The sequence below is a fragment of the Botryllus schlosseri genome, chromosome 6 (assembly GCF_051294905.1).
Source record: "Botryllus schlosseri isolate E-star chromosome 6, Bs_hap1, whole genome shotgun sequence".
Taxonomy (NCBI): domain Eukaryota; kingdom Metazoa; phylum Chordata; class Ascidiacea; order Stolidobranchia; family Styelidae; genus Botryllus; species Botryllus schlosseri.
This window is the reverse complement of record NC_137241.1, coordinates 5,045,850-5,073,831: the sequence shown is the minus strand read 5'-3', so window position 1 is coordinate 5,073,831 and position 27,982 is coordinate 5,045,850. Positions and strand designations below refer to the sequence as shown.

Here is a 27,982-nt window from a genome sequence, read left to right as displayed (position 1 = left end):
CAGGGTTCAGTAGTTGTAGCTCAGTGCCTTGCCTCAATGCCCCTTCTTTCGCTTGTAAAGTTGTAACGTTTGCGCCGGAATCTGGAGTGGTAATTGACTTGATCATTAGGAAGAAGTGGTGCGTTGGTCATATCGATTCAGTCCCAGAGAATTAGACAGCATAGCGGAATTCACAATAGATATGTGCTACAATATAATAAGGTAAGCTTTTGGATTGCCGGGACTTCAGTCAAGTCGGTCAGGTTTCAAACGAAGCTCAAATTCATATCGGTAATCGTGACATTGCGTTTACTTGTGTGGGCATGAACTTGGTAACTAGGTATAGCACTATAGGACGTAGCACTTCTCCTGACTTAGTGACTTATACAGCAACAAGTCAACAAAACTATATTCCATAATTCATTTACATGGTTTCTATAAGTTGTGTTTGATTGCCTAATGGTCCAACGCATATGGCTATGTAATAGATGCATTGAACATGATCTGCTTTACAATAGGATAGCAAATTGTGATCTGCACTACACGGCTATGTCTCCTTTGCAATTGTGTTATCAGCTGTTGTAATGACAAAATGAAATTTGTCATTTGTCTATGATCCAGGCAGATGAATTCACGCATGATATAAAGCCGTTACTATGTCAGAATGTCACCAATACTATGCCTAGGTTGCTGTATTCGGTTTTCATACACACGCGTCATGTCAACCTCTTGTATTGTTACATATAAATAATAACTGAACATTGCAATCATGTGTATAGTTTAATTTTTATGTTCCATCCATCAGTGTGAAAATTGCATGATCAGCATATCAAGCTGATTAAATGCGGGAGCACTGGGTTGCATCGCTCCATGAACCTGCCGACGCACTGGAACACTGATTGAAGGATAAAATGCTACACATCCAAAGATTCACCGGTACTCTAAAACAGACTTTACTTGGAGTTGGAGTCGCTGTAAACCGCACAATGTCTTCCAAAAGCCGTGTGAACGGCGTAGACATAGCGTACGAAAAAGTTGGAACTGGAGCAAAGCCAGTGTTACTCCTACCGGGCGCGCTTGGTTGCAGTTCAACCGATTTTGCCCCCCAGATAAAACGGCTTAATCGTGACAAATTCACAATTGTAGCTTGGGATCCAAGGGGTTACGGACGATCGATACCCCCAAACAGAGACTACCCACTTGATTTCTTCCAGCGCGACGCATCAGATGCAGTGCGACTAATGGAAAATCTTGGATTTTCAAAATTTTCATTACTTGGTTGGAGTGATGGAGGTAATACTGCGTGTGTAATCGCGGGTACTTATCCCGAAAAAGTCGATAAACTAGTGATATGGGGATCTAATGCGTTTATCACTAAAGAAGAACTGGCCACTTACGAATCAGTGAGAGATATATCGTCATGGAGTGAACGTATGAGAAAACCTATGATTGATGTCTACGGGGAAGAATACTTTGGTAAAACTTGGAGCAGCTGGGTCGATGCCTATCTCAACATATTTAAAAACAGGGAAGGAAATGTCTGTATAGATGAAGTGAAGAAGATCACTGCCCCGTCGCTCATTGTCCACGGTATGAAAGACGCAATGTTGCCGTTGTTCCACCCAAAGTTTTTCCACAAAAATATCAAGAGTTCCACTGCTGAATATTGGGAAGACGGGAAACATAACTTGCATTTGAGATATGCCGATAAATTCAACGCGCGTGTCGAAGAATTTTTGATGAGCGACCAGAATCGACTTTAAATGCCATATCTTACAAGATACACACAAATCTATATACAATTGAATAGTATATTCATATTTAATGAACCCGAATATTTTTGTCTGAAAATCGTCAACAACTAGTAGAGAATTGGAAACACATTACATATTAATAATCATATCATGAAATATGATATACAATGTACCTTCCAATTCTCTACTAGTCTCTGACAATTACCGGTAACCCTTACGAGTATCAGCCGTAAATATTCGGGTTCATAAATGAATATACTACTCAGTGGCATGCTGAAGTTCTGTACCTTCAATAAGCTCAGCAAATCTATATGCACCAGATTCGCTAAAATAGTCGAACCAGTTTCGATGCAATCGAAGATTTTATCATGCTATTTCTGTATTTTGATTTTGTTTTATCATCAGCATCATCGATTCATTTGTGATCGACTAATTTATCAAGGTTGAGAAAACCGTCCGAAGATATCAGGGTTTGGTTTGGCCGGAAGTGCTACACATGCACGATTGCGATGGGTTGACTGAAAGTCCAGTCTGAAATAAGTTTATATATTAGTAGGTCAAGTACATTGGCATCTGTCTGTAATTTGAATAGGCCTATTGATCGATTGCTACTCTTCATATGCACACATAGCAGTAATTGATATTTCTTTCAGTTGCTGCTTGACCTAAATGATAATGTTCGAGCTATTATATTGAAATGCAATTGATCAGCATCCATTTTTTCGATTCGACTGCATTTGAATGATGTGTAATTTGTTTGATCACAGCTGACTAGGCTATGTTATGTTGTTATAAACAAGGCACGCTAATGAAACGCTTGTATGTTCATTAGGGTTGTTGAAAAATAACTTTATTCTTCATATTTTACAGCTAGGCCTATTTGATGTAATTGTTAGGTTTCACATCAAATTTGGCTCCATTCCAACCTGTAGAAATGAAACTATTGGTGTTGAAAAATTTTAGATTTGAAAAAAATAGTATTTATTATTATCAATTATAAAACCACCCACCGTAAGTACTATTATTTCAAATCCAAAATTTTGAATATCAATAACTTCACTTCTACCGGTTAGAATTGAGCCATCGTTTTATTACGGTAGACAGCTCAACAATTTCATGGTGTTAATTCAGTAACATTTGAAAAAAAACGTCACAGTTTTCAATAAATTTACCCATTTTCGAACTCCATCAGGTTGGAATTCAGCCAGTGTGTGGCGTTGATTAGTCAACCAAACAAATTTTGCGAATAGCCGGTAAAATCTGAAGAAAAGAGCTCTTTTTGAACAAACCTAATGTTCATTATGTGTGCTTTCAGAATATTTGACAATATTCATCATTATTCATGGTTACGATCTTGCATTGCTGTATGCACCTGTTGACGAATATTTTTCCATCAAGTAATGATCACCAATTTCTTTGCAGATTCATTAAGTATTAATGGGCTAATAGATTTACCATGATTCGTAGAGCTAAGATCAAGGCCCGTCCTGTTTTACGGAAGGCACAGGGGTCCGCGCCGAAACCGGCATCTCAGCCGTCGAAACCGGAATCTGAGACCACCGCAACACCAGACACTATCAAGAAAGTGGCCGAAAACACGAATAGTGATGAAGTTGCTACCGCGGAATCAGGTCTTGAAGTCCTAACTTCTGGAACTAAGGCGAATGTCGTTAAGCCACCTAGCGAAGAAATTGCTACCGCGAATTCAGGTGATGAAGCACAAACTTCTAAAACTGAGGCAGATATCATTGAGCCGCCTCGAGATAATATTTCCAAAACTGAAGCAATACCAACACAATCCGACTCGCCGCAAAGCACCAAAGTCGACATTGATAATACTAAGGATATAGACTCGGGTCAAGAAAATCCTGGTCCTAAAACGATAATAACGGTTCGTCGGCGGAAATTAACAGCTTGTCCGACGATCGGTAAAAACCGGCGCAAACCAAATTCAACTAAATCTGCCACTTCTTCAAATACAGAGGAAAAAAACTCACTGCCCAGTACTTCAGACGCTATCATTGAAGTGTCTGCCCTTCCGACGCCTGCAGAGGATTCGAAAAGCTCAGAAAAAAAGGAGTCTTGTGTCGATAAAACCGCAGTTCCGGGAGGTAGAAGACGCAAGGTAACTGCTTGTCCCACTATTAACACAAAGCGGCGTAAAATAGACACGCATTCCGAAATCGCGAAACCTATTGTTCCTACAACTGTCGATACAAGCGAATCTATTGATACGTCCCCAAATCTGAGCGTGTCTGAGAGTCCATCAGCGACAGTCGACAATATTACCTTACCTACACAAGAAATAGGTGCTTCAGAAGAGGTGATATCAGATGTAGCTGCTGTGACTACGATCGACGAGGCACGGTCAGACCGGACCATCCTCGATTCGCCAGTTTACGGAATAAAGTCAAACGATGTCAGCATAACTACGATCACAACAGTTACTACATTACCGGATAACGATAACAAGAAACAGGGCGTGTCGCAGCACCAACAACAAAAAATCATACTGCCTAAAAAGGCAGCATTGGTAAAAGTGAAGACAAAGTCTCTTTCTAGTAATTACAGGAGTAAAGCGATGGAGAAACTGAATCGTTTGCGGAAAAACCAAGCAGACTCGGGCGCGTGGCCGAAGTGGGACCAAAATTTCGTGTCTATGTCGGACTTGATTTTTTTGAACCCTCCTGCCGAATCGGGGCAGAGGCTCGGGATGAACGCGAATCGCGACATCCCGGTTGTAGAGTCTGTGGAAACACCGGCGTCGTCTAACCAAGAGGTAGAGACTCAGGATGAAACGGGGGAGGACGCGCCGATGCCTGTGCCTCAAATTCGTATCGCCGAGGATGGGACAGTGGTTGTTGACGAAGAGAGCCTTGTGTTGGACACTCAAAAGCCTCAAAACCCAGAGATAACCACAGTGTATGAAACCGGTCGGGACAACATGATAAATCAACGTAGTTTCGTACGTCGGGCACCGGCCCGGGGCATGCGTTGGACTGTGGACGAGACTAATAAGTTTTATAAGTGTCTCTGCGTGGTGGGCGCCGAGTTTAGTTTGATGAGCGCGATGTTTCGAGGACGCACTCCGGACGATCTTCGGAGGAAGTTCAAGCGCGAACATAAGAGCAACCCAGACAGGGTGGACTTGGCTCTGATGCAGCAGCATCTCAGCAAGTGGACTGATGATATGTTTGCGTCCGGTGATAACAGTGACGCGGGTGTTATGAAGCCTGCGCCTGAGACGGTGTCGCAATCATGAACGTATGTCGTTGTAGCTGGGTGCGATGATTCGAGTGTTCGAATCCGAATAGAGTATTGATTGGGGCGAGTCTAGTGAGATGTACTTTCGAGTACTGAAATTATGCACTCCTTGTCAGCAGGAGTTAATTATAGTTAACTTTTTTCTCCACGTGCAATCCTTGCGACCTCGATCAGTCATATCGTCGCATTTGAAACATGTCAACCCATAGTGATGTGACAAAGTGTAATCGAATACCTAAACTGAACATAAACTACCAAGTGATGTGGTGTGATCATATAAAAGTACATGTTTGAACTTTCCAAGTCATCCATACTATAATGCCCCTTTCTGCTAAGACAGTGGTTCTCAAGTATTTCGACCTCTGAAAGTGAAAAATAATTGGCGGTACCCTAGAAGTTCGATTACGATTTGACAAATCAACCTGCGTTGATGTTCATACCAACATTCTGATGGTGTTGACTAAAACAAAAATATCATCACTGTCGGTCAAGCCTTTTATATCTCTTTAGTCACCGGCTTCTCGAGTGCTACTCAGAATTTGGATGTCCTCGTCATTTTTCTCACACGTCAACGGCAAGCTTGTTTACCTCATTTTTGCGGAACCTCGGAGCAATCCACACACCTCTAGGTTGTATAGCCGCATATGAAACATTTCCGTGATCAACCCGCAGCGTTGTCAGAAAGCCTAATGAAGTAGGTGTGGTCCGACTCGAAGGCCAATACTCTATTCGTAATCGAATCACTGAGTTACTCGATCTTGCCTAGTCCTAGTTGTTATGCTCGCTATCATGTACGGTATGGAGGCGGTAATCGGGTGGGATTTGCGTAGTTTGGGTTATTTTGATTTCTTTTTTTTGTCTATCACTCAAAGCTTCATATATTATATTGCGATTATGATTTCTAGTAATATATTGTTGTAAACACCAGCACCGTGGTCTGATTGTTTCAATTGGTGGTGGGCAAAGATTGTGGTCATCTGTTGACGAAACCCGAAAAAAGCATCATGCGCGGACCAGACTTGGGCAATTCTACTTGTCTAATTAAAGTGAAAAGCCAGCATAACCTAATTTGTGAAATGATTTTATGCTCTAAATTTAATTCTAATCTAATGTCTGGTTCTCCTGGACATGCTTCAGGAGAGCTGTATAGTGCTAATTGAGCCAAGTTTTGTGTGCCGACATTTGACCACATGCTTATGAGAATCAAAGCTGATTTCAATTTCATTTATTGCTAAAAATTTCACCATTTCAATACACCACAAGACTAATACAATGAAAGATAGGAAGGTGTCGAAACGACTTGGAGTAGTCTTGAAAATCAGACATCGACCTGGCCTAGGCGATGTAGAGGAGAGGCATGCACAGCACACTGAATGGAAAGTAAGGGAAGATAATACAAAAGGACAGGGGACAAAAAGGTGGCATGTGTCGGAAAGCAAGGTCGATATGTCGGGTCGTGGTCCAGTAAACTGAAGGGCTAACTGGTATTTGATATGAATACACCTGATGTTTGCGTTTCTCACGAATTAGGAATTTGATTCAATTTGCAAGCTTATGAGAATTCGGTAATTCTCACCTAATTTAGGAAGACTGTAATTATAATGTAATTTGAAAAAGATGAATAATTTGCAGTTGTAGGCGTTACCATACGTCCTCCTTTTTCAGGTTTTCGAAAATGTCCTCTGAGGACGCCTAAATGTCCCCTTTTTTGGGAATTCGTCCTGCTTTACAGCTTTCAGAGCTAAGATAGTGAATAGATTCGAGTGAAAATGGGCACAAATGACGCTAGATAAGAATTCATGGTTCGAACGAAAGGGACGACCTTTTTTTTAGTCAACCAACGTAAAGTCTGAAATAACAACAACTGTATTTCTGGAGTTGGGCCGGGAAGTTGACCTTGTTTTTTTTTTAGTGAACAAACCACAAAGTCGGGAAAAATTTACCATTTTCCGGATTTTACTCCTGTATTCTAAGTTTGAAAAGTCTGGAAAAGTGTCCTTTCCCGATTCCAAAATATGCTAACACTGTTAGTTGTCCAACTGTGGTCGCGACGCGGCTGTGATGTCGCCGTAGCAAAGCATGAAAATTTAGGTGAGTTGAGTATTATTTCTTGTTATTACCAACACAAAACAGTACAGTCCGGAATGTATACAGCACGATATTTTTCGCGAACGCAAAGAACGGTACGGTAGGAAATTACGATCGGTTGTTCGTAGTCCTTGTTTCAGAGTTGGAAATGTCGTTCGGTGTTATAATCAGACGCGGTCAGTAAAGAAGTACTTGTAGGCTACATTTTCAGAGTACCTACTGAAACGGATTTTCCATACTATCTTCTTTTACTTTTCATTCAGTCTGCATGCCTCCTCTTTACATCGCCTAGGCCAGTGGTTCTCAACCGCCGGTCCGCCAGGTATTTTAAAATTTTATACTTTAATTTCAAGATGCAAAATGTTGAAGACTTATCAATATATGAAATAAATAAAACATCAAATTTAAACATATTCAGAACTTCGTGAGGTAACAATAGGCCTGGAAGCATGTTCGATTTAACTCAGACCCGGGCAAAATGGGGTCAGCGATGCGATTCTGACTGGTCCGCGAAAAATAGCCTGGAATTTAGAACATAAAATTTACTTTTTGAATTTAATGTGTGAATTAAATCCAAAGGCTGCATAAACTGAAACGGAAAAGCGTTTACTTTTAAGCTTGCTTGTTCTACAGTGATTAAGCAGCCTACTGCAGCCTGCTGAAGAGATTCGGTGTCCTAAACATAGATGATATGCGGCAACTAGAAATCGCCAAGTTTATGTATCAGTTTCACTGCGGTCGTTGTCCGGAATATTTCAATGTCTTTTTTACCTCGGAATCAAAAGCGCATAAGTACAACACACGCGCGTCCACGTCGTCCAAATATCATATGATCGAAAAGATCATCGCTCCATCAAATATGCCGGACCCGATGTGTGGAACAGTATACCGCCGGCCACCCGACAGTCGACGAGCATGTCCACATTCAAGTCGAAATACAAGCAATTACAACTAAATGAATATTAGTCCATCCTCAAGATTACCGGAACACGACTGACCTATCGATCTTGCCTTCCATGACATGCCATCCATTTCTTGTTGCCTGTTTTTTTCTATATACCATCTTCTTTACTTTTCATTCAGTGTGCAGTGCATGCATCCTCTTTGCATCGCCTAGATCAAGGTGGCGGGTATCTGATTCAATAGACTACTCCAAGTCGCTTCGACGCCTTCCTATATTTTCATTGTATCGCATTTTTGTGGTGTATTGAACTGATAAAATTGCTAATAAACCAATGATGATGATGACGTATATAGGCAGAGGTGGTCAAAGTAGTCAAGAAATCTACTCAAGTAGAAGTAGAAGTAGCGACGAAAAAAATCTACTCAAGTACGAGTAGAAGTACTTCTTCCATAAGCAACCTAAAACTACTTGAAGTAGAAGTAGAATTGACTGACTCTAAAAGTACTCAAGTAAGTAAGTAGTTATGAAAACGATCCTAATTCGTTCACATGGATTGTAAAAAGGTGCAAATTGAGCTATGCGATAGGTGACGAGCTTGATTCATATTGATGCATACCAGCAGGTACCCAATTTTCAATAGCATAAGTATTCGTACACATCATGAGATGAAAATGATAGTATTGATCAGACATGGGGTAATCGCGATTAGTAATCGTAATCGATTACGACGATTGCAGCATTTTCAAGTAATCGTAATCGCAATCGATTACATTCGAAAAAATCCCGAAGTAATCGTAATCGTAATCGACTACTTCCCATATTTAATCGATTTCTTTGTGAAAGAACGATTACTTTTTATTTGTACAAGGACTGTGACATAAACTGAACACTCGTGAACAAGGAAGAGATATTATACCAGTTATTGAGAACACAAACGTCTGATTTTCAAATGCCACTGCTCATTATTACGTCAGAGGTAGCCTATTAGCTATGCTCGTCTTTGCGTAGGAAGTATCCACACACGCCGTGCTGTATATCGGTTTATCAATACATTTCAGACGCCACTACGTCGCATCATGATAATTAATCATAATCACGTCTCTGCCTAAGTTAAAATAGCAACTTTTGTATTGATGTTTGGTTATGCTTAGTTAAACTATAGAATGTAATAGTTCTAATTAATTCTATAGTTAAATGCAGTTTCACCGTTGCTGCCTGGCGAGCAGTAGGCCTATATGGCACGAACGTACAGCAGACAAAGGTTTAAAATTCTGTACTCGCCAAATAAAACATTACGATTTCCACAACGAAGCATTAAAATCAACAGCTGCTGGCATATATCATCATAACTGGGCCGTTGTTTTGCCGTTTCTCGTAGTGGCAGCTTGCATTACATTATCTGCATAAAGTTGAAGGCGGAATTTTATGTTCACTTTCTATTATTCTCATAATATTCTACCCAAAACGGGTCGCTATTTCACAATTCTTTACTGAACATTTGGACCTGCCGTCATAGCCCTCGGCTTATGTACCATGTTAGCGTGGGTTGTAGCTATAGAATCAGGATGAAAACAACAAAAGCGTCCCCCAACCAAACTTGGTCTTGGGCCCCCATAGGGTAGTCAATTTTGAGTTGAAGATTTAATTTCGTCAATAATATTGGTGATTGCATTATATTGCATTTCTAATCCTATCTCAGCGCCCGATTGTCAGATTTACCTGAATGGCGGGGGGGGGGGGGAGGGAGGGGCGTAATTCATAATTATAACATCTGGTGTCCTGCAATAATTACTTTATTGAATGTTGTTAATTCGTGACCTCCTGTCTCTTATATAGCCAAAATATATTGATTGTAGAGGCCCAAACAGCAGACTAAAAGAACAACTTGCGTTAGACGCACACACAAATTGTCATGTCTAATGCTCTGTGGGTGACCGGGTGGCATTTGCATCGTGGGCTCGGATTGGAAGGAATGGACTATTAGTCACGCTCACCCAGCGCGGCTATTAACAATGGACAGTTGGACACATACCCTAAGTTTTGGCCAATGTCTTTCTTTAATAGCACATTTCGTGGAGTCTCATGTTGGCCGAAACTTCATATGTCTTTTGATGTGTCGAGAAGCGGTATTGACTGGCACATAAATGCCTATTACTATGAATTATGCATGCTTTATTTCTTGAGGGGGAGACGTATGCATTTCGAAATCAAGCTATCTAGGAACATTTAAATCGCAAAGCTCAAAGAGAGATTCCTAGTTAATGAAATCTCTCGAAAATGCTCTATAATTTATGTTGGTTTACAAAATACTTTTGAGTCCCCTCCAACCACGCTCCCCACCCTATTGGGGAATTGGAGGTGCGGCAGTTATGGACCTGGCAAGAATGCAAATCATTGGGTGCGATAAACCGTCCTCTATAAAATGGGCAATGGGTACATTATGGCGTAACAAGGAAACGTCCCATCTTTTTTAAAGACAGTTGTTATATCATTGGGCCTTTTCAGCGCAAAACATGTATTGCCTTCCAATAAAACTACTACGATGCAAAATAAATGTAATCATGAGTAATCGTGATTACTTTTCCAATGTAATCGTAATCGTAATCGACTACTTCCCGATTTTGCTGTAATCGTAATCGTAATCGTAATCGCATGATTCAGTAGTAATCGTAATCGCAATCGATTACATTCATGAAGTAATCACCCCATGTCTGGTATTGATATGGAAATGCGATGCTAATCCTCTGTTTTCTCGAACAGCACGTTTTAGAAAATATCATGGTATGGCGCCATTCCCCATATTATAAGGTACGTAGTTTAGTCGAAGAGCAATACGGAGAAGCTGTATAGGATACGGTGTAAACACTTTGCGCAATTAGTAAACGTTAAACAAAAATATGGTGGACCGTGTAATTGTGTAAGCTTTATTTCCAGAAATTAAAGGCATTACTACACTTGCTTTTATACTTCAACATGTTGTTATCCAGACAAAAGAACTGATAATAATTATAACTCGGGATATATGATACTGGGAATTGAAAGTGAAATATAAATACTACTTCTAAAAGCAGAACATGTATTTCATGTTTTTAGTCCAGAAACTTTCGAAGGTGGTATGCTAAAACAGCTCTAAAACTAAAAAAAAGTCAGCGTCCACTTTTCCAGATTTGGACACGCCATGGACATGCTAGATTACGATATGACAAGTAAATGCTAGATTGCGAAACATCAGTTTCAAACGTTATGATGAGCCATATATACTGTGATGAATTATGGACGAAGGGCGACAATGTGGTGTGAACGGAACCACGCCAACTCTCTACCTAAATTATATTCACCGATACTTTCGTGAAATCATACTTGTCACTCCGTATCCAGCACAGCGCGCGAAGCGTGACGAAAATTCTGGGCTTTACTAAACTTTTATGAAAATTAATGTTGATACCCCTTGAAAACAGCCCCGAAATTCCTCAGGCTATCTTCCTGATTGGCAGAATTAACTACTTCTACTTGACAAACTGAAAATAGCGAAAAGTAAGTAAGTAGATCACAAAATATTACGAAGTAGAAGTAGAAGTAGCGAAAATCAGATCTACTTGAGTAAGTACCAGAAGTAGAGGAAAACTACTTGAGTACTTCGAAAAAGTAGAAGTACTTCGTTACTGACCACCTCTGTATATAGGTCGTATAATCTGGATTCAAAATAGTGCAAATATAGTAAAAGTAAACCATAACAATTAAAGTCAAAAGTAACAGATTCTAGATATAGTTCAAAACTTTTTGTTGCCATTGTTACATTACGAATTACCCGGTCTGTGATTTAAGTTGTTACGTCATGCGTTTCCAATCCATAATCCGTAAAACAATTAAGTCAATCAATGCGCGTGAGCAGCGGTGACCCAAAAACGATGAACAGACATGGTAAAATATAGAGGTGGAGGCTGAATGCAAACATTTAAAAAAGATTTGGATTACTAAATATTTGTTTACTTGAGTGTCAGGGAAACCCGTCATTTTCTTTGTTGTGAGCAGGTGGACGTATTTGGTGATATATTTTGAATCGGCATTATAAGAAAACGCAGTGAAACACAAACACTCATCGGCTGGCTGAGGCAGAGAGAGCGTGGTTTTTAAAGCATTTGCCAGCGAAACTCTCTAAGCGACGAAGCCAAATGCCACGCTACACACATCTCGGGACAAAGATCAGCTTTGTATAATATCCCAAATACATTCTGACGTCTCCATAACAAAGAGTATGGAGAAATGTTAGTCAAGTGAGTTAACTGCATTTACTGATGAGAGTCAGTCGAAAACCGTGAAGTGATATAATTCGGCAATGCGAGAATATTGTTAGTTGCGATATATGCCGTTCGCAAGGCCGTTTACTTGCTATTGTCACTCTGCTTATTCACCGCGATTGAAACTCGAATGTACATGCCGGAGACGTCATATTTGGTGATACGTTTGCTCACCATGTAATGTAATACGCTTACGTTTCCAATGCATAAACCAAATGCTTCAAGCCTAATTACAATTTATAGCGTAGTAGGCTAATATACCATCGACTTAACCAAATTCGAAATATAGACGTCATGACGTAATCATGACAAGTAAAAGAACTCGTGAACGGCATATTGTAGAACAGTGGTTCTCTAACTTTTAGGGAAAATCACGCAGCGGTTCTCCTGGAATTTTTGTCACAGCATTCCCTTAAAAATCCACACAAAACAAACACGTTGGATTTTATGGCATGAATTAGAAAAGAATGAAAATTTCTGTGAATGTCCCAGAAATTTCCCAACACCCTTTGGAGTCGTGGTCGGAGTTGGGGAAGCAGAGACTGGCTGGAGTCGTAGTTTGTAAAAAATGCTCTGACTCCGACTCCAACTAATATTCAATTTCAGAGAATATTGATATAGAGAATACTATTTGTTTGTCATTCGGAAGCTTTATGAGTTAGTTACACAGACTTTGTCATCGATATTAGCTGGCATTTTTTCATAAGATTAACATATAGTCTTCGATCTTTTTTGTGATTTGAAACAGAGATGTGGGCCTATCTTTAGAGTTACATTCGCAGCTTTTAGCTACTGAAACCAATTCTCTGTTCCGCAGTTCCACCGAGGATTTCTAATTCTGCATTCCTTCAAGTCAAAATTACAATGCCAGGAGCAATATATTAATCATAAATACCATCGGGTCGCGTAATGCGCAATATCTGCCGATCGTAATCCATACTTTTGAATATAACCAGAAAGCTACATATTCGCGGAGCTGAAAAACCTTTGTCCTTTGTCACCACGAGGTGTTTAGGTGAATTCAAATTGTGAGAGTGGATTATTATGCAGTCTGAATTGCGTTTGCGCTGGATAATTTGCTAGTACAAAGAGTTGTTAAATGATGCGAGACTTTTTACAAGATGCATGCCGCGTGCATAGTTGAGTTGATTATATATTAACATATCTGCAAAATTAGTAAGACGTGTGGTATGCTGAGTGCGAAAGATTTCGAATTTGTTGGTTTCCAGAATCGTAAATGTGCTTCCATACCACTTCAGTCGTTAAATGCGTTGTAGTTCGGGATTAGCCTATTGTTGATTTTAGTATACGCTGATACGCACCTGCTCTGATTGATACTTCGTATTCGTAATTAGAATATGCCAAATAGAACGCCGCTGCACCAGACACTCAGGAAAAGTCAAAGGAATATCTGATAGGTAGCTATATATCGTGTCACTCCGATTCATCGCATAGTACGCGCAGCCCCACGGTAATTCGATGTTATGGAGCAGAGCGAGATATGTGGTAGCGCAATGGACTTATTTCCATAATACACGTATGTCCGTTCGAGATGTAACACGATGATGATGACGTATGGTACATAATATTACATACATTACATAATACCCATAACGAGAATGGGTCGTGCTAAAATTCGGCTTATCAGGGCTCACGATAAAGCAAATCGGGCTCGTGGTAGATGACCAATGCAGTCGAAACAACATGGATGGATACTAAAGAACAACATGGCGAGCCGCCAGCGGTGTCCTAATCACATTTTTACGAGGCTGTGATGTCGTATTTAAGATAGAGGTCATTCATCAATGAGATGCTAATGGACTCTAGACAGGATCAATCTTGGTGATTTCGATTTCACCTATATGCGACAAATATGTAGTAGGTCCAATGGATTGACTGTCAAACAACTATTCTGATTTTCTAATACTATAATGCTGTTGCTACCGACTCTTCATTGTTGTGCGACTGGTCGTTTCGTATATAGTTCATGCGTATAGCATTGATTTATGTCAGTGGTTCTGTACCATGGTTCGGTCGAACCCCTGGACCTGGAGCTCGGTGTGTCAGTCCGTCTCAAGCATAGGCCTATAGTAGATATGAAATTGAAGAAAAGCCACAGGCGTAGTTGCAAGGACAATATCTTACAGAATTCATCTTAAATCAGGTGTATGCAACCTGCGGATTGCGGTCCTGTGCGGCCCGCAGACTGTGCACTACTGGTATACTGTCATTTGCCAATTCGGTTTCGAGAGAGACTGCCGTCCAGATTTATGCCGGCTAAAGAAATACCCGAAGCTCATCTCACACTGTAATCACTGTTAAGTCTCTCACGATCTTGTTTTTGCTATGACTTCGTAACGTAAGAGTTCTTTGCTTCCCACTGCGTGCAATTCACTTCAAAATCAGTGTCGAATGATTGCTGTAGCTTTGTCAATTTTGATTATTAAATGAATAATTAATTGTGTTGAGCAAACCTTCCAGTATTCCATTCAAATAAGCTGCGATTCGACTTTGCCCATCACCAGGTACAGGGCATTTTACCATGAGTAGCTTCAACACAGAACCTGGAGAATCGGAGGCATTAGCATCAAATGATGTAAATGGAATTATCGAATCCACCGATAGCCAACAGAAGTCCGAGCCGGAAAGCCTCCTTTATAGGACAGATGACAACCCTCCCTTTCTCGGGGGCATTGCGTACAGTCTGCAGGTAAGTAGGAATATCTTTCGAAGGCTTAGCTAAAAAGGCGTGCAGGCTATGTAGTATGTATCTTCGATATTGTCAGCATGCGGCGGTGTGCGTGGCGGGAATAGCGACTTATCCAATCATTGTCATGGGGATTCTTTGCGCCGATAATTCCGATGTCATCATTGGATACGAAACGGCGCTGATTTCAACTTGCGTTTTCGTGGCGGGACTCAGCACCGTTTTGCAGACGGTTCTCGGCATCCGGTAAGAAGTTTCATAGTGGTAGGCTACCATATGTCCTCTTTTAGGAGGATTTGTCCTCTTTTCTCAAGAAAGGGGAATGATCCCCCGAGGACGCATTTCGTTAGTTGCTTATACTTCCAATCACACTTTAATGTTGGGCGTTGTATATATTTATAAAATAATTTCTGTGGCCATGAACCACTATGAATCGCTTTAAAATAAAAGTTTTTTCCAACAAATTGCCCTACTAGCCCCACGACGATTTTTTCTTTGATCCTATCACATTGGCGCAAAGAAAGAGACAGCCTTTTTGTTGCATCAGTTTCGAGTATCTTAACGGTTGCATATAATTCCAATGTACAATGAAGTAGTATATTCGTATTGAAATAAACCCGAATATTTTCGGCTGACACTCGTCAGGGGTAATCGTCAGCAACTAGTAAAGAATTCAAAAGTACATCGTATATCAACAATCGTATCACAAAATATGACGTCACCAGCATGAAATGTCGAATACGAGAGCGTTCAATGTACAATTGATACGATGATACAATGATACGATTGTTGATATACGATGTTCTTTTGAATTCTCTATTAGTGGCTGACAATTACCCCTACCGAGTGTCAGCCGAAGATATTCGGGCTCATTTCAATATGAATATACTATGTAATTGTATATTGAAGTTCTGTACCTCCAAGAAGCTGTTCAAATAATTCCAATATCGTATGTAACATTTCACGATCTCGTTAAAATGGAACATTTCTTAAAGTTGGGGAACCGCAAAGTATTCACGGGCTGAATCTGATAAAAATGAATTTGATTTCGGTTTTTGTGTCTGTTATTGTAACTTTTGCCTGCAATTACCAGAGAAATGTAAAACTTCCTCAAACTCAAACGTCACAATGCTACTTTCGCTTTCCTTGCATGTGAAGATGTCCTGTTATGTGCTATAATTTTCCCTTGGACGATTTATGTATTTACGTTTCCTTCAGCGCATAGAACACGGAGCATATCAATTAAAAAATGTACCAAAAGTTATATATCAGTTGACTTTGAGACTTGTTATTGTTAACCATGGATGTCAAACCTACTGTAGGCCGCATCCGGCCTGCGATGATATGCCAAGTTAGTGAAAGAATGGAAGTATTATCCAGTGCAATTCTATTAATAGTTGACTAGTAAGTAATTATAGTTCGTAGCTCCTCCGAGAAGTTCTTCCGAATGTGTTTATGCTTATATGCTATATTACAGGGGTCGCCAACTCAAAACGGCTCGCGGGCCACTTTTCAAATTTCGCAGAGGCTGCGGGCCGCGACAATGCAATATCGAGACCAAATAGGTCCCTCCGTTTAGCAGCCACGTTTAAAATCCTTACGTCACTACAACGCAGTGCTCTCCAACATGGGCGACGAGCATAGTTACCACAAAAGAAATAATATTTTAATAAAGAATTACAAATACCAATACAACAAAAAGTATCATGATCATCACCCTTATTTTGAACCATGAGCTGCGTGCGCACGATATAACAACGCCTTTCAGCGACTGAGGAATCTAGGACTATAGCTAGACACGGTACTCGCTGAATGACTATCACCTCGCAATGCTTGATCTTATGTGGAAGCCCCAAACCGTCTTCTTAGCGTATCGGTCTCGGCAGAGCGTATAGGTCTCTGGGCCATTGCAGGTAGGGGCAATATGCCCTTTCATATCAGCTGATTCTTCCTTGATGGAATGCTGTTACCATTGCCGAACCCGTTTCAGCTAGTGAGGAATATAGTGATGTTGGGAATATTAGAATAGTTATAACCTTCAACAACAACAACAACATTTTAAAACTGAAATCAATTTCAGCGTTTCAAAATGCTTTACTAAACCTTCATCCGAAATCTACAATCAGATCACGGGCCGCGTGTTGGCGACCCCTGGTATATCATAACCGTCCGGCAGTAGTCTCGTGTTTTACCTCTATTGAGTGTTAATAAAAAAAAAAGTGATATCGACACTAATTTCGAAAAGGCCAATATGTGCACAATGCACTCGGAGTGCAGACTTCTGAAGGAAAACGGATTGGAAGCTAGTTTTTCACTGATGAATTGTAAGCGAGTTGGCACTCCGAGAATATAATGCAAATATATGTGAGTCGCACTCCTGTATAACGTCATATAGTCCTAGCCCTTGTCATATAGTCCTTAGCCTTGGCGCCCTTAGCCCTATAATGATCCGTAATATTTTATGTTATGCGTTACGCTTCGTAATGAAGCATCATGGTAAAAAACAAGCTTTGATTCGGGCATTATTTGACTGAGTTTGACATGCATTCTGTACGAAACTTCTTCATTTTTGCTGCGTCAACCTAATAGCTAATCAGGCTGATAAAGTGGAAAGAGAGAGGCTGCGCAAAACAACGATGCATAAAACTCGTTGATAGCTTGATTGAGTATCTATTAGTATACTACAGTCGACCGCCAGCACAAACACATCATCAATTATAATTATCGATATAGTCCACCCGTACAATGAATAAATCATAGACGGGATACGGGCACGTCAATCGGAGTTTCTTACGTGGAATTCATTTAGATTGGGGTCTCTCAAACTTTTTAACTGCGTACCCTTTCGTAATATCTTCATGTATGGCTTACCCCTTAAAATATGCTGGATAAAATGTACAAAATCCAAAGGCAAAACACAACAGACAATGTATTTTAATGTATGTACTAATGTATCCTATCTTAGGCAAAGAGTGCGTGGGCATTAATCGTTCTTATAGTAAGAAGCGCGTGATGAAAAATTGCGATGTAAACAACATTGTCAGAATGAAGCAACACGGTGTGTCACCAGCACAATTTCAATGTTGCCAGCCAACAACTGCTGCTGTTGAACGTTCTTTCTCAATTCTTGGCAAGTTACTTAGTAAGGACAGACACTTTCTAATCGAGAATGTAGGGAAGTATCTTTCGTTGTACTGCAACAAATTTTAATTATTTCTACAATAATGTGCGATGGGACTTCTGGAATTCTTCATAGGTCCAGATTTCCCTAGAGTAAAGTTTTTTCATGCACAAATTTGTCAGTGTTTTCAGGCTAAAATACTTCGCGAGAAGATAAGTAGTACAACACCTAATTTACGTACACAAGTGCAAAATTTGTCAAAAATAAGTATTTTAAGGTAAATAAAGTCAACATTTTGATTTTTTAGGTCAAACTCGTCCGTTTTCCAGTTAAAAAAATTGCCCTAGTGATAACTAAACAAAATATTAACAAATGGGCAATTGGGCCGTGATTTCGATGTTTGGCGACGGTTGTGACCTTTTTTTCTAGTCACCCCATCAGAGCCGGCAGATGAATAGTGACATGCTGACTCAGGTTGCTGACTTTTTCTGTTTCTATTTTTAGTCATGATCTTGACCAAACGTCGACATCTATGGTCGTTTTACACCATACGGACATTGATCATTATGATTCCTGATGACAAGCCAGATTGTAATATTTTGTTGTTTTTGACATTTTGACACGCTGCTCACGAGAGGTTGCCGACCCCTGACTTAAATTATCAAACTAAATCATCTTTACCTTGATGACGTCATAGTAAGAGGTATTCCAATACTCAACTCGATGCTTAATAATTAATATAATCGATTCGGAATCGCACGAGTCAGGTCGTCGACTTCGCCGAGCCCAGCTCCAGAATGGTTGTGACTTAATATGTAAAATAATAACCTATACAATACATCTTAGATCTGGGGTGTGCGACTTGCTGGTCGCCCGTTAAATGCGGGGGCCTACAGATGAAAAAATACGCCAATTTTTACCGGCTTGCGATCCGCAAAAGGGACCAAATCCATAAAATTTCTCAATGGGGATGATTGTTAACGGGTTGCGAAACACTGCAATATACATTTTGTTACCCTGTATAATACAGTTGCAATATTGAAATATTTTCAGGCTGCCAGTATTCCAAGGGATCAGTTACGCCTACCTTGTCTCGATGTTAGCTGTTCTGAAAGATCCACAGTGGAAATGCCCGGATAGGATACATAATACCAGCATGTTGAGCGCAAATGGTACTTCGCAAATCCAAAGCAACCAGTCATACTTGCGGTACTACGAAGACCAAGACGGAGTAGTTCGCAGTAGCGGAGACGTATTCTTACGTCGGTTGAACCTAGTAAGGATGAACCGCACTAATTTTTAAGCCTGCATTAACGATTTAATTGCGGAATCGAGATTATCAAGTAATAGGCTTGCTATTGTACAGGCACACTGTACAGCAGGTGTCGTCAACTGAAAATGGGTCGTGGGCCACTTTTCAAAATTCGTAAAGGCCGCGGGCTTCTATATCGAGATAAAAATAGGCAGCGCAGAACAACCGCGTTCAACTCTACATCATTACAACGCTGTGCACTCTAACCTGGGCGACGGGTATAGTTACCACAAAAGTACTAATACTTTAGTGAAGAAATAAAAATGCCACAAAAATATCATGATCGTAACTTTCATTCTATTTTGAACTATGAGCTGCGCACGATACCTCACAACACTCTTCCGCAACTGAAGCAGCGGGACCAACCTTTTTTGCCACTCACGGCCGCATGTCGATTACTTATGTAGTCTACGACCGCATTCCAGTGCATAGTCGTAATGAACTAACTGGAGGCTAAATACCCACGTTAAACTGTCCAGTGTCCATGTTCATTGCCGATGAACTCCGTACAAATCTATCTCTCCATATCGGCTTACTATACGCACCGAAATCGTGAGTAGTTATGTTATGTCATGCTAGCCACAGCGATACGTTTTATAGTCGCGCGAAGCGCGAAAATACTTCATATCCGTGAGTAAATTTCGTTATGAATATTCGTATGATCTCACATATTAGTACCAAATAACTATCATTTCTCAGCCCATGTGATCAGATTCACCGGTAGAGTTGATGCAGGGGGTGTCTTAGAAAATTTAGGGCAGTTAGGCCTATGAATGCTGTGCTGCATCTTTGGATGGGCCAATTGTTTTTAGTCTACGGTTGCCATACGTCTGGAATTCCACTGTTTAAACTGCTTCCGGGTAGGAATGCTGAAATTTCCGGAATTTTGAAGGCTTTAAGGGAGCTGAAATTTTTTTCGTAAATCAACATAAACAATATCGGGAAAGATTATTTCGGGAAAGATTTATGCTATTTGAAATTTTTCCTCGCGCCTTGCGCGATTTAGTGTCACATCACACTATCATTTACTGTAATAAGTAGGGTGATTTTTTTACCTATGAATTTAAAATTTTGACTTTTTTCGACATTAATAACCTTAATTTTGACCAAATTTTGACCTCACGTATGTAAATTAGGTGTTTTCCCACAAAATCGTAGAATTGTACTACTTATCATCACTTCTGGTTGGAACTTTCTATCATTACGAAGTAGTTGGGCCTGGACCATGCCAACCTATTTGTTTCATTTCGCCGTTTATGATTCACATTGAGCAGACAATGGGCCGTCTACAACGGTAGGCCGATAAATTGGCTGTGAAGCTGTAAAATATCAATGATAAGTATACCCACAGTACAGACATCTACGATATAAACGAAATGTAGGTTGCAAAATTTTTTGGACTTTGTAAACAATTTTAACATTTTTTGACTTAACGCTTAACAGATTCAAGGCGCAATCATTATTTGTTCTTTAACGCAAATGATGCTCGGAATTACCGGAGTGATCGGATATCTCACACGCTTCATTGGACCTTTGACCATCTCTCCTGTGTTGGTAATGATAGCGTATGGTGGGGTTGAAATATGTGCCGACCTTAGCGCTGAAAACTGGCTCGTGGCTGTGATGTGAGTTGCGGCGAATGAATGAACCTGAACTTATATCGCGCATATCGCGTTGCTTATATGGCTATCATGTGTTTTAGCACCGTGATTACATACTATGTGTGCGTGATATTCCTGAAAAACGTTCAGTGTCAAATTCCATATTGTTCGGTCAACCTTCGGAAAATGAAGGGCTCTTGCTTGAAGTCGAACAAGATACCGATATTTGCATCATTTCCGGTAAGGAACTTGGAAGAGATGTAATGTTTTACTGTGAAGAAGATGATACACATACAAGAATAGAGAATTTTGATTCAAGGTAATATTTGCTGTACTGGTGGGGTGTATAGCGACCGCCGTGTGGAATGCAGCACAATCCGATGACATGATCAGCTCTGATCACGCCGGTGTTGCCAGGATAGCTGCAATTGCTCCATGGTATGTGTATATTAATGAAGAGGTGAGCAGTAGAACTAGTGACTCAAAAATCTACTCAAATACAAGTAGAAAATATTGCTTTTAAAAGCAACCTATAATTACTTCAAATGAAAGTAAAATTTATTGGCTTGGTTTTATTACATCAACTCAAGAAAGCAAGTGGTCGTGAAAGACAGTTATAAATACGCTATTATGGACTGCCAAAAGCGGGAAACTGAGCTATGCGGACGGTGCAAAGAGCTAGGTTCGTGCTGCTGAGATGCCATTTCCATGTTATTTTATTTCCGGAAAATAGAGGCAATAATGCACCTGGTGTTCAAATACAAGATACACGTGCACCAGATAAAGGAACTCGAATTAATTAGAAGAACTCAAAGTGATGATACCGTGTATAAAAAGAAATACAAATACACTTTTATATATTTCATGTCTTCAGTCAAGAAAGCTTGAACGGTGGTCTGCTTAAACTACGTCTAACGCTAAAAAGTCACTGACCAATATTTCCGCATTAAGACAGGTCATCCCGAATTTCCCGGGATTAGAACCGTAGTAAAATACACAAACAACCTATGCACAAACAACATTTCTTCCTTGTATTATTGCCGCATTAACATGAAAGAATCACGAGTATCATCGTTGAGACCAGGGGTCTCAAACTCAAATTGGCTCGCGGTCCAATTTCGTATTTTCTGATGTCGCGGGCTGCAGCATCAAATAGGGGTAGCCTACAATATGTATTTCCAAGTAGGCCTTATTTGATGGACCTTGCAGACTGGCATTCCATACACATTGCGAAAATGTGATTCACTTTAGTAATATTCACGTTAGCCACGAAAAAGTCATATTTTTAAATATTTTATTACAAATATTGTTGTGCTTGGTATAATTTGGGGAAATAAGGGGTTATAGACAATTATACAGCATGCTAGACGACAATTTCTTCATGTCATAGTGAAAGCTGTCGCGTTATAATTTCGCAGCTAGCGGACATTTGACATGTGATAGCGATTCAAGTTTTTGGAGTGGTTTTAGAATGAATTTGAAGTTCTCAAATCCGAAATAAAATATTTTCCAGTTAAATATTGTCGAATACTTGAAAATTCAAAATGCCGACGTGGGCCGCTGTTTTAGACAATCAGTCGAGTTTGTGACACTACTTTATTACCAAAATAAGAGATATGGTGCTACATAAGCATTGGTTGATGCTGTTTACACACCCCGGGATTTCATTTGGATTAATCCCGGGATCCCAGGGTCCCAACGCTATATGTGCCGCTATATTACAAGACTATAGTTAGATGCTAAATTACGATTTGATAGTTCCCAACGTTTCACCGAGTCGTATTTACCGTGTTGAAACATGGTCACATGATCGACAATACGGAGCGAAAGGAGTCACGCTACGCCGCAACTCAAATTATATTAACACAGATACTTCCGTGAAAACGTATTTGTCACTCCATACCTAGTTCGTGCGAAGTACGATGGAAATTGTTGACTTTAGTTTACTGCGGTAACTGTCCCGAAAATTTCTACGACTTCTTTTCCTGGGTATCAAAGTGCCTAGGTACAACACACGCGCGTTCACGTCGTCCAACTACCATATGTTCGACGTAAACGATCATCGCTCTATCAAATATGCCGGACCTGCAGTTGTGGAACAGTATCTCGCCGCCTATCCAACAGCCGTCGAGAATGTCCACATTCAATTCGAAATTCAAGCAATTTCTACTGAATCAATGCTAGTCTGCCCTCAATTTTACCGGACCACGACCTGACATATCCATTATCCATCTTGCATTCCGACACATGCCCCCTCCAGTGTTGGGATCAAGTCACGAGTCATTGCACATTTTGACTCGAGTCAAGTCAAGTCAACTCAATTGATATTTGAAGGTGACTCGATTCAAGTCAAGTCACTCGATTTCTGCAGGTGACTCGAGTCAAGTCGAGTCAAGTCAAGTCAAGTCAAGTCACGAGCCAGGTAACAATTCAAGTCAAATTTATTTTTCGAAGTACGAGGCGTAATTATGTCATTGCATTTTGATAGCTGTTAGAAAGTTATCATTTATTTTTAATCGAGGGACAAATATATAGTATATCGATCGCGCAAACGTAGAACTGCTTAACTACCTATAAGTATTAAGTAACTGCATATAGCCTCGGACTATAATTATAAACCAACATAAATAATTGAATATGAAACTTCAGAAAGTTGAAACGAATTGATATGATGCAATGCACTGACCACCTGCCCATCCGCGAGGTACAATTTAAGCCTGCGCCGATGGTTGACGAGTGATACAACCTTATAAACGATATATTAATATTCGATTTAAATCATACGGGACGTCTGGTTAAGGGGGTACCGACCGAAATGAGCAGTCTATAGAACAGAGATAGATACTTTGCCATTAGATTACTTTGATACTAGTTTACGACAACGTATCAGCTGTAAGCTTCGATCACTTCGTTTGCGGTCAATTCTTTGTGTCAGAAAATGGAGGCTGGGTAAAACGCGCAGTCATTGAGTGATTGCACACTCTTACAAGTCACACTAACGTATCGCGAACAATCCAAATAGATGCAAGATCAGCCATTTTTATTGAGACCGTTACTTGATGACTTGAAATTTTGTTCCGAGTCACGAGTCAATCCACATTTCTGAAACGCCGAGTCAAGTCGAGTCAGTCACTTTTACAAAGTAACTCGAGTCAAGTCAAGTCACAGGAAAAAGGTGACTCGATTGCAAGACTGGTCACACCATTTTGTCGTCTGTCTTTTTATATTATCTTCTTTTACTTAATTCAGTGTGCAATCTGTGCATGTCTCCTTTTTACATCGGATAGTCCAGGAGGGTCTCTGATTTCGAAGACTACTCTAAGTCGTCTCGACACCTTCCTATTTTTCCTACTCTCGCGAACGACGCGCGCTTTAAATTTCTAGAATAGTCTAGAAGTCACGCATGAATAAGTACATAGGTAAAGTGCACCCCTTCGACATATTTTGTATTAGTTGCAATTGCTATACATATAAATATAATTGCTCAGCTCGCGAAACGGGCAAAACTCACGAGACAGTTGATATAGGCTAAGTATATTGTATCGCAGTCTTGTGGTGTATTGAAATTATGAAATTGTAAACAATAACAATAAATTGAATTGAATTGCGAGTATTAAAGTCTTTTTGGTACTCCTTGAAAACAGTCCAAAAATTTCTCCGTTTCAGTATATCCTCTGACTGGTAGAATACAAAACTTCTACTTGAAAATCTGTAAATAGCGAAAAGTGCGACTATAGACACAAAATTCTACGAAGTGGAATTGTAAATTCAGATTTACTTGAGAACGCACTGCAACTAGAAAAAATGTTTAATACTTCGAAAAAGGACAATTATTGCGTTACTGACCAGTGACCTCCAATGATAATAGACATCACTTGGTTGAAAATTTTGAGGAAGTGCACTAACAGTGATGACTTATCGATACAGGCTTCAATTACCCTACCCCCTGCAATTCGGTATGCCGACTTTCACTGTGGCATGTGTAGCGGGTATGTTATCGGCTGTGATACCAGGAATATTGGAATCAGTGGGGGATTATAACGCCACTGCTCTTGCTTGCGATGAGCCTCCACCCCCAAAGCACGCTGTTAATAGGTATGATGCTTTACGACACGGTCGTAGCCTGGTGGCTGATGCTTTTCAATTCATTGCGACAGGGGAGTTTTCTTCGAAGGAGTTGGGATATTACTGGCAGGACTGTATGGAACCGCTAATGCGACGACATCGTGGACGACAAACATCCCTATAATTACCTTTACAAGAGTAGCAAGCCGTAGGGTACGGATGATATATTACCCAATGCTCACGGATATTCATAGAATAAATATAAAATTATGCTACTATCCAATTATATGTAGATATACTTTTAATCCGCAATGCCCAGTTTAGAAGTGGAATAAAATTGACCGCTTTCCACGCTTTTAATCGCGATACACCAAAGTCGCCTTAATTAATGCGGGTCGTCAAAGGTTTTACCTCGGCTTGGTCCAATGGCTCGGACTGTGGTGCATAAGTGTACAAATTTGACTAGGTGGTATTCGCGACAGTTGAAGAGGCGAGATTGATCGCCATTAGTCACTAAGCATTTTTTCACTGTATTGTGTTATTCGCAATTGTCAGGTTTTTGTGTTCGTGGGAGTTGTCATGATGCTATTAGGCGTTTTCCCGAAATCTCTGTTCGTCTTTGCTGCGATACCAAAAGCCGTAATGGGCGGACTTGTTCTAGCTGGTAATGGGATCATACTCGCAATTGGCGTCTCCACTCTGGTTCATGTTGATATGATGAATATCAGGTTAGTGAAACCGACTATACTAAGGTGTAAGTTCACGCCGCATTATATAATACCTCAATGTCAGGGGTGTGCAATGGGGCTGTTCAAAAAAACCTTTTTCTTCAGATTTCACTGGCTACGTGATAAAACTGTTAGGTTGGTGATAAAAACGCTGCACACCAACTTTGGCTCAATTCTAAGCAGCAGTAGAAGCGATTTTCTTGCAGTAAAAAGTTTTGAATTTATCATTAAGAAACAAAAAATAAATTTTCAAATTTTTTCCGTTCACCCCGTAAATTATTAGGCTATCAGTAGAGATGATGCACACCAAATTTGGCTCAATTCCAACCATTAGAAGCGAGGTTATTGCAGCAGAAAAATTTCCAATTCCATGATTTTATAATAAATAATTAAAGAGTTACCCACTGTAAATACTATTTTATTCAAATCCAAATTTTTGTACTTCAATAACTTCATGCTTGATCTTAGCTTAAACGTATTGCACAGACCTAAATTTGAAACATTACATCGATAAAGCAACATCGGCTAGGAAATACACATACAGGCACACTGAATTTTCGTGAAATAAATGTTATCGAATATCATGCGTAGCAAGATAAGTCTTGTTTTCACTGTTACTTAATCCGGCTAGCTCCTATCGGTCGACTAAAAAAGGTCATCAACATTGAAATGGCCCTTGCAATTCTTCTTAAATTTCATCTTGCCCTTTGGGCGGAAAAGTGGGCCACCCCTGACATGGAAGTTCAGAGTCGAATAACAATTACGTAAGCGGATTGTCCTACGTTAAACTATTCCGAAATCCTGTCCTAAATCGTTCATTCTGCTGGAGTTTATAAATATATTACGGTGCAGGAACATGTTCGTATTCGGACTCGCCGTATTAACCGGGATCGTGTCACCAATTTCCGTTACGAAATACGCAGAGTACATTGACACTGGCAATGAGCAATTCGATGGCGTTATCATTGCTCTTTTGGGAAATCCTATTTTCGTATCAGGGACTATAGGGTTTGTACTCGACATCATATCGCCAGGTAACTATCAGCCGATATATATAGCGTTGTAAAACATATCTTTCAAGGTATATTCCTTATTCATTCATTCCCGCAGGAACTCGTCAATCGCGAGGCCTGGAAGGATACTACGAAAACGCCAGTCAAACTAAACGACAGAGATCGCTGCACGTTTATGAATTGCCTTTTCGTTGTCCGTGGAAGCGCACCAGCGCTATTCCAATTTGTCCAAGTTCTGATTCGAATTCACAGATTTCGTAGATTTTGAAGACTATATTAGGGGAGACCGGGGACAAATGTAACTAGGGGCAAATGTAACAATCGACCTCACCGCTAGTAGGATGGAGAAATCAGCTTGATATTTTAAGTGCGCATGCAGTAGTTATCTCTCCTAATATACCTGGAGTTACGTTGAGCTACGATGCGAAACCCCGGAATAATTTGCAAAAAACGAAATTTTTGACCCTTGAGTAAAGTTTTTCTGGTCTGGAATAATTTGTCTGGACGAATAGTACCTCAAGTAGTTACAACGTAATATGTGTAGCTGGAACAATGTTACTATAGTCTACCGTGGTGGTGGAAAGAATAGGACTTGCATCGCCGGGAAGGTACCATGCTGAGACAAAAATCATGGTCGAGCGTGTCAGGGGCAATCGTAACACTCTGTTACTTCTGCCCCGTTACAATATGTTATCAATTCTGAATGTCTTTGTTCATATGTTGGTATTACCATTCATCTACATCTATAATCTTGCAACAGCCAGAAGTTCACCAGAACAGATACTGCCTTGCGATACCAATTCTAACATGATCATCTGTCGAAACGGCCATACAATAGTGGTGATGTGAATCTGACGGTTCGGTTATTTCGTGATTCAACCACCCTTTCTCATGTTGATCGACTTTGGTGTGTCGAACTTCAATAGTCATGTCTTAATTCTCGTCCTCTGACTTTGATCATGACCCACTTACATTTTGATATTTGATGTGAACAATTTATGTTAATTTTCTACAGCACAGATAAATGTCATTATAGCTTTGACGCCACACAATGTTGCGTCCTCGTTTTACTATACTATCATCGGCCCATTCAACCAAGATATGTTAGCCAGGTCGGTTTCGCACCTTTGCAGGTGACCGAATGACCA

General features: G+C 40.2%; 3 protein-coding genes across 3 annotated transcripts; all 3 read left to right on the top strand.

Moving 5' to 3' along the window:
* On the top strand, nucleotides 1–3,156 carry LOC145440523 (serine hydrolase BPHL-like). The gene is made up of 2 exons (XM_080318152.1): nucleotides 1–201; nucleotides 785–3,156. Exon 2 carries the CDS (start codon nucleotides 891–893, stop codon nucleotides 1,740–1,742), a length of 852 nt encoding a protein of 283 aa, XP_080174278.1. The 5' UTR covers nucleotides 1–201; nucleotides 785–890; the 3' UTR covers nucleotides 1,743–3,156.
* Nucleotides 3,157–3,189: 33 nt separating this feature from the next.
* Nucleotides 3,190–5,927, top strand: LOC145440518 (uncharacterized). The gene has a single exon (XM_080318146.1). It carries the CDS (start codon nucleotides 3,190–3,192, stop codon nucleotides 4,993–4,995), a length of 1,806 nt encoding a protein of 601 aa, XP_080174272.1. The 3' UTR covers nucleotides 4,996–5,927.
* Nucleotides 5,928–6,997: 1,070 nt separating this feature from the next.
* Nucleotides 6,998–27,107, top strand: LOC145440516 (solute carrier family 23 member 1-like). The gene is made up of 12 exons (XM_080318141.1): nucleotides 6,998–7,088; nucleotides 14,819–14,997; nucleotides 15,074–15,240; nucleotides 19,169–19,391; nucleotides 20,871–21,052; nucleotides 21,130–21,268; nucleotides 21,348–21,466; nucleotides 24,956–25,123; nucleotides 25,186–25,306; nucleotides 25,649–25,821; nucleotides 26,674–26,855; nucleotides 26,932–27,107. The coding sequence occupies exons 1-12, from the start codon at nucleotides 7,013–7,015 to the stop codon at nucleotides 27,093–27,095; spliced, it is 1,893 nt and encodes a 630-aa protein (XP_080174267.1). The 5' UTR covers nucleotides 6,998–7,012; the 3' UTR covers nucleotides 27,096–27,107.
* Nucleotides 27,108–27,982: the final 875 nt, after the last annotated feature.

Coding starts and splice junctions, on each gene's coding strand:
- LOC145440523 (XM_080318152.1), top strand. CDS start 891: ATGCTACACATCCAAAGATTCACCGGTACTCTAAAACAGACTTTACTT.
- LOC145440518 (XM_080318146.1), top strand. CDS start 3,190: ATGATTCGTAGAGCTAAGATCAAGGCCCGTCCTGTTTTACGGAAGGCA.
- LOC145440516 (XM_080318141.1), top strand. CDS start 7,013: ATGCTAACACTGTTAGTTGTCCAACTGTGGTCGCGACGCGGCTGTGAT. Junction 19,392..20,870: donor TCTTACGTCGGTTGAACCTA/GTAAGGATGAAC, acceptor AACGCTTAACAG/ATTCAAGGCGCAATCATTAT. Junction 21,269..21,347: donor CGATATTTGCATCATTTCCG/GTAAGGAACTTG, acceptor TTTTGATTCAAG/GTAATATTTGCTGTACTGGT.